Below are 7,526 nucleotides of genomic sequence, written 5' to 3'. Positions count from 1 at the left end.
GTGTGTGTGTGTGTATGTGTGTGTGTGTGTGTATGTATGTATGTGTGTGTGTGTGTATGTATGTGTGTCACGTCTGTGTGTGACCAGTTTTTTGTGGCCGCTCTACAACAAAAACTACCGCATGAAATCGAACGAAATTTAGTACACATATGTGCCCCTATGTGAACTTGTGCCCATTAGTTTTTGGCGCGAATTCCTCCAAGGGGGGTGGAGCAATGGGACGTTTTTCGAGTTACGCGTGCTTGCTATTCCTCAGGAAGTAACTGGCGGAATCAAACAAAATTTGGTCCATATGTTGGTATTAACAGGAACAGGTGCTGATTCAATTTTGGTGTCAATAACTCAAACGGGGGTTGAGCTATAGAACGTTTTTTGTCGTCAATTGTGACTGCTGTATCTCAAGAAATAATGAACGGAATGAAAGAAAAATTTATCGGCAAGTAACCCTTAGTGGGTATAAGAACTGATTTTATTTTTGTGTCAACAGCTAAAAAGGGGGTAGCGCAATCACCCGTTCTTTTTTTCCATTTTGAGTACCCTATCTCAAGAAGTAATGCTACGTTCTGGTTGAAATTTGGAATATATGTGAATCCATATGTAAACAGGCTTTGGTTCGACTTTGACGCCGATCGCTCCAAGAGGTGTTGATTTTTTTTTTTTTTTTTTTGCGAATAAAAATATTTTTATTAATGCAACAATAAGAAAGATAAATCGTAATAGATTGTCGTCTGCGTATTTCTCGTGATTTTAATTGTATGGAAATGATAGGAAATATTATCTCAATGATTTAAAATTTTTAACTGTTGCCATCTTATGTTTGTTAGTAAATAAAATATTTGTAATTAATTCAAGTTAAGCTTTTAAAGTAACTTTCAATTTTCGCTCTTTGTTTTGTTTTTACAATAATTCAGACATTGGGATGGTCGTCAAGTTTTTGCATGTGTAATTTTGTTTTTGTTAGGAATATTGCTTCCTCGTCAAGCATGGGGAGGGATCAGAAAAAGGAAAAAATATAGAAGAAAGTTTCGTGATGGCCACAACATACTAGTTTCATAAGTCTATGATATGTTACTGCATAACAAAAATCATGAAAATCTGACAATCTGAGACGTCAAGTTTGAATCAGTGTGTTGATTTGACATGGCAAATGACCCGAATGATAAAATACGCACGCAGTGAATAAAATACATTGGGCAATTTTTTTTTTTTTTTTTCAAATTTAATTTGGCGACGTCGCCAAGAGTCTGTCGAATCGAAATATTCCCTTTGCCAAATTACCCGCAAACTTTGTCAAATAAGGAATTTTTTGGAAGGTCACAGCGACCTCCCATCGGAGCGTCCTGCTGGTTCCCCTCGCACAAAACACCCACTGTGGGAAAATAAAATAATTTTTCTTCCTGATCAGTAGATGGCGCCATAACTGATATTAGTGTTTTCAACTTGACGTCACACAGAACTTCAGATTTTTCATATACTAAGCAGTTGATAGTCCTTTGAATAGTTTCCAGACACGTGAACGGCATATTTTAGGTTTGTGAAAGTTGAAATTTTAACATCAAGTGCCTTATTTTGGATTACTTTACTACTGAGCCATCATGTGTGGCGGTAAGGTGGCAATCCCGCCTATTGTCAAAGAAAAAAGGAGGTAAGTTTATCTAGTTCAGTAACCTGTTTGTCTCTGTTGTTGCTAGCTAGCGGCATGTTATGATGTAAACGTATTTGAGCTTTCGCAATCGATTATAAACTTTGCATTTTGAATTATGCATTCAAAAGTTTGGACAATACTGTAATCGATGCATTTAAGTGTCATCCATGACATCTTCGGAAATTAACTTAACAGTCTGTAATTTAATTAGTTGTCAGGTTGCCATATCTCAGTTTTCTCATTTAAATCCCCTATTTACAATTTAATTTTGCATTATTATGTGAAAGCATGTTTCGCATTTTTCCCGATCTTTTATTAATGGGTTTTTGAACATATCAGAGCATAATTATTTTTCGTTGAAGGAATGTTCTGGAAATTAATTTTTTTAAATGAATGTAAGAAATTCTGCAAAACAAAATGATAGCAGTTCAAGCCCGTCAATTAGAGGGATCTGGAAAGGGCAATTTCACCCCACCTCTCTCCAACTTTGAGAAATCTGTTTCCAAGATCAGGCCCGTCATTTCGCACTCTTTGGGGGGGGGGGGGGGGTTGATGAATTTCATAGGGCAAAAATGACAAAATACGTTCAAAAACGCCAAATGTCATTATTTTTTTTAAGTCAAGGAAGGGGTGTAAATGGGGGCTCCCCCCGCACCTTTGATTGCCCGTCTCTCCCCCCCGCACCTTTGATCGCTCGGCTCCCCCCTCCCCCACCTTTGATCACCCAAATGACGGTCCTGCCACTGATGTGTGCTTGGTTTTTGTTGACAAAACATGCATTCATACATTTTAAAAATACTCTTCACCCCCATCCCCACTGGAAAAAGGTGAAATGATAGGCCTGCAGCAATTGGTTTGTTTTGTGGAAAATGAATGTCAAATTACTTTGACTTTTTTAACATTCTAACGAATAAAGTTAGGCAAAAATCTGTGAGAACGAACATTCAGTTAAAAGCTGAAAGTACAGTAAAACCTGTAAAGTTGACCACCCTTGTAAGTTGACCACCTGTCTATGTTGACCACTTTTGTCGGGAACGGAATTTGTCCTATCTCATATAATGAAGGAAAACCTCTGTAACTTGACCACCTCTCTATCTTGACCACCTGTCTATGTTGACCACTAATGTAACGCAAATTTGGTTTGGAGTATTGTAAAAAACCCTTTGTAAGTTGACCACTTGGTTTATTTTTTTAAACTTTCTTCAGAAAATTATTTTATTTTATTATTTATTTACTTATTTATTTATTGTTATTACTATTATTATTATTTGATAGCTTTCCAAGAATGTTTTTAATGCTTTGATGACAGACAGGCATTTTACTAACTAAACAGCAGCATAAAGCTTATGCTGCTCTTTATTCTCCAAACTTGTTTTTCATTTGTTGTTCTATTTGAGATAGCTTTTTGTATTCTGTTCAATGAAAATAGGTGTCAGTAGAAAAGTTCAAAATCTTTTCTTTCAGTCGCAATATGTTGTGGCAACACAGGAGTTGTGCAAAAAGAGCTGGTCCGGATCTATATATTTTGGGCCCCCACCCCTGCAACAAAATATGTAGCCCCCCCCCCTAGTGGCCAGCAGTGTCTATTTGTAAAGTGCATAAGTCTTAGTGCTAGTTTTTTTCTATTTTTTCTTCAGTTTCTGGGGCCGTTAGCCCCTTTAAGGACGCGGGCCCCTCGCACTGCGTGTACACAGATCTGGGCTGCTAATGAGTAAAGTTACATGTTTCTGGTGCAAGGGATTAAGAGATAGGATATTTTAATTTTGCCTTTATGAACTGGGAGAGTCGAGCTTGTTACACTTTGTGATATACATAAAAAGGCTTCAAAAAGAAAGTTGAACTTGAGATTAATAAAAAGTATGAAATATTAAAACTAATTGAAAATAGAGAAAGCTAGAGAAAATTAGTTGGCATATGTGGATTTCTAAACCTACAGTGTCTAATATAGTTAAAAACAAGGAAAAAAATAAAATTATTTGAATAGTATTTTTAATTATTGTTTCACTTTCAATAATGTTAAACACTGAAAGTGAGTTGAACAGAAAGAGTAAGGGTGAATTCCTCAAAAACTGAATACATGGTGCAAGAAATGACAAAAAAAAAAAAAAAAATATATTACCGCCCTTTATAAGTTGACCACCTGTCTAAGTTGACCGCCAAAGTGCTGCACCGCGAGTGGTCAACTTACACAGGTTTCACTGTAGTAGAATTTTTGACTTATTTATTTATTGATTTTGAGTCTGTGTGAGATAGCTTTTGTTAAAATTTCCTTGCTATGTGTTTCATTAATTTTTAATATAATTGATTGGTCTCCCACACTTCCATAAAATGGTTTACTTCTAAATCACATCAAAATTAATCTTCAATGTTCTCAAAAACGGACTGCAGTAAATGATTCATCTGTTGTTGTCGTGTGGTAAGTACAAAATTAGAATTAAAAAAAAAGTTAAACTAAAACAAGACAAAGTTAAATAAATAAAGAAAAAAAAAGATTGAATGAAGCAGCTTAATTAAAACTCGTTCAGGAATTTAAACTTGAAACTCGTGAAACTGCGACGACAGTGAACATTTTTGCTAACATTTTAGTTGATTAATTTTATAAGATAGTAACAGTACTTTACTTCAAAATTTTTGAGCAAATCCCAGTGCTTTAGTTTAAGGGATTACAAAATTTGGAAGGAAAATAATAGCAAGATTGGGTGTAATGTGATCTTTTCGACATTTTGTGTTTCCATTTTCAACTTTATTTACCGTTTGTTGTCCCCGCCCCCCACCGCACCACGCACAACTCTATCCAAATTTTGGAGAGTTGCTTTGGTGAATCCTAAGCTTTCCCTGTCTATTTTCAAAGAGGTGATCTCGAAAATTTCGATGAGAATCCACCCATCCCGCTCTAAAGTTAGTCCCTGTTGGTCAAAAAAGTTTTGGGAACAAATCTGATATACCCCCCTCTTGGCGACTTTTTCCTGTTGGCGCCAAAAAAGCGTCGCCAAGAAAACTATGTATGACGTCATATGTCATACATCGTTCTTAGCGATGCTTTTTTAGCGCCAACAGGAAAAATTCAAATTATGTCATTAATTATTTAATGAAATTAATGCATTAATTTTTTTCCGTTGTTTCTCCGGGATACGAGCCCTCGGTCTCATAGTACTTTCGTAATGAGACCTCGGCTCGCCCGCCCTGCCTCGGTCTCATTACGAAAGTACTATGAGACCTCGGGCTCGCCAGGACCTCGCTGCCGCTCGGTCCGTTATCCCTCCGACTTTTAATATACATCACAGTCGGATATAAGTCACAGATCTCCTCCGTTCAGTATACAATAAAGTCACAGATTTTATGTGAAATTAACACCATTTTTGTGCTACAAAAATGCCAACCAGACCAAAATACAAACTACCAGAAACACACTAAAAACACAATAATTCAAAATATGTTCACTTACCTTTTTTACTTTTCTTTTACTTCCTCACGTGAGGCAGTGCACATATGTTCCGCTCTTAGGGAAATTATCCCATTTTTTATTATCATTACTTTACAAAAATATTTAAATTATGTTTGTTTTGACAAAAAAAATTCCAAAAAAAACAACCTTATTTTACTTGTATTTTGTACTCCACCCAATTAATTTCGCGAATTATTTCCAAAAACTTTACAAACATATCCTCATTTTTGTATTCACAATTTTTTTTGTATAAATAATAAGCTAAATAAAATTTAAAATCCCCTAATCTATTATATGTTGGTAGAGTACTTTTAACGTGTCTCCATGTGGATTCAATTGTGTTAGTGTGACATTTAGTTTCTGGATCTACAAAATTAAGTTTATGGTTGACTGTTAAATGCTCATACCCCTCCTCCCCCAATGTATCATATGCCCTCCAACAATCGGAGTGCACCGTCGTGCCTGGTAGTATCCACTGCTTAATTGCCAAAAATAGTTTCCCTACCCCTATCCCCAACAGCAACCAAAAAAGTTTTCCCCGAACCCCGTTCAACCCCCCCAAAAACCCATTGTCCCTCAACTGCATGTCCCCGATTATATTTTCTTTTCCCAAATTTAGATTCATCAACTTCAATAACTTTCCCAACCCCCCCCCCCTATTTGTTCGGATTTTAATTCAATGTAATTTAATATTTCTTCATTAATATAATTTCGCCAATCGGCTAAAGTTTGTGATGAAAAAAAATATTGACTTTCAATATCAGCAGTTTTGGTCTCAATTAAAATCTCATATGTTATCAAAAAAATCTCCTCTATTTTCAACTTGCTAGAACTAAACCATGACCCACTCCTGATCGTTGCTTCTTTTCCACAAACAACACCCCCAATAACCTTTCTACAAAAAAAAATTAACCCATCTGAACATTTTTTAGTTTTTTTAATTTTCATAACAGAATTACATCTAGAACATAACATTTCATTCTTAAGTAAACCAATTTCCCTTAAAAATTCTGAAAAAACCTCTTTATTTTCAATTAGTTTAAATATAAAAAATCTATTTAGGACACCGGTACGTCCAAAGGTTGGACGACCTGACGAAAAAGAAAAAGAAGATTCATTCAAAAATTTCAATTGATACTTTTGGACAACATCACAAACCGAACTCATAATTAAAATAGAAAATTCAACTAAATTAACATTAAAAAACAACAAGAAAAAGAATACTCTAAAAGCGGAACATATGAGCACCTACCTCCTACCACACAGACACGTGCAAAAAGACAGACTTCGAGAAACTACTTTCCAGCGTTCAAGTTGCAAAACCAGGGTTGCCAAGTTATCGCCTTATTGGCGATTTTCGCAACGAGCGAAAAATTAAAATCTCGCCAAGAGGGGGGCATATCAGAGGAGAGCCAAGTTTTGTTTACCTTTTAAACCGATATGCCAACAACAACTTGTTGCCAACAAAATTTTAACTTTCAAAATTATTAGCTTGAGAGTGGTTGTCAAGGAATTGTTCGGACTCGAATGTCCAAAAATAACGCAGACAGATCGTTTGCTATTTTGAAATATGGAATAAAATGTCACTAAAACGAGTGGTGAATGCTCATCTGCGTATCGAGTCGAAATCTAAACGAAAAAATACATTTTTCGCGTGAAATACTCGATTGAACAAGTTTTAATTGGCGCTCGTGTTCAATACTTTTTTTCCTTAGTAGGCTAGTCATCATTAGTTTTATTTTCTTTTTGAATTTTTTTGGCACTTGCTTTTACTCGTATGTGATTTGAAATATCATTGCATTTTTTTTATTGCATAACATTTGTAAAAAGAAAGAAGTCCTACGATGGTAGGGGCCATGGCGTCGTTTCCAATATTTTAAAAGTATTTTTTTCTGAAAGAGCATGCTTAAAAACTTGAGATCTAACCATTTTTAAATAATTTGTTTAAGTTTAATATTTTTAAAACATTACTTAAATCGGTGATCTTTCATTGTTTACATTTCTTGCCGATGACATCACAAATGATAAAATGCCATTCCGTGTTGCCATTCACAGAGCAAAATATTTAATTCGCTTTTTTTCTCACGTGTATTGGCAACGATATGGTTGGTAGCAAGCTTAGAGAGCAATTTTAATTCGCTTCTTGACTATCATAACGTGGAAACGCGGAACAAAGATGCGCCAAAAAGCATCATTCGTGGCATCATCTCGCCCACGCCTTGTTTGAAAAATCGGACGCTTTAAAAAATTAATTAAAAAATAACTGTTTGGAAAATAAAAGAATTTTCTGGGTCCATGTTTTTTTTTTCTTATTGTATCAATTTTAGGGACTAAAAGTACTACTTTTGACTGAAGGTAACAACCATCCTTGTGGCGGTACTTCGCTAGGGACCTGGGGGGGGGGAGGACACAGAATATTTGCAGGGGAAAGGAGAC

At 35.6% G+C, this 7,526-nt stretch overlaps 1 protein-coding gene across 2 annotated transcripts in view; it reads left to right on the top strand.

Moving 5' to 3' along the window:
- The first annotated feature begins 1,471 nt into the window (after positions 1 to 1,471).
- The window catches only part of LOC129221151 (hypoxia-inducible factor 1-alpha-like), a 493,631-nt gene continuing 487,576 nt past the window's right edge, over positions 1,472 to 7,526 (top strand). For both annotated transcript variants that reach the window (XM_054855597.1, XM_054855596.1), the window contains exon 1: positions 1,472 to 1,645. In XM_054855597.1, coding sequence (XP_054711572.1) covers positions 1,596 to 1,645 — 50 coding nt within the window. In that variant the 5' untranslated portion in view covers positions 1,472 to 1,595. The remainder of the gene's footprint in view (positions 1,646 to 7,526) is intronic.

The sequence above is a fragment of the Uloborus diversus genome, chromosome 4, assembly GCF_026930045.1.
Source record: "Uloborus diversus isolate 005 chromosome 4, Udiv.v.3.1, whole genome shotgun sequence".
NCBI lineage: Eukaryota > Metazoa > Arthropoda > Arachnida > Araneae > Uloboridae > Uloborus > Uloborus diversus.
The sequence above is the reverse complement of the archived record's forward strand: the minus strand, read 5'-3'. Positions and strand labels throughout refer to the sequence as shown.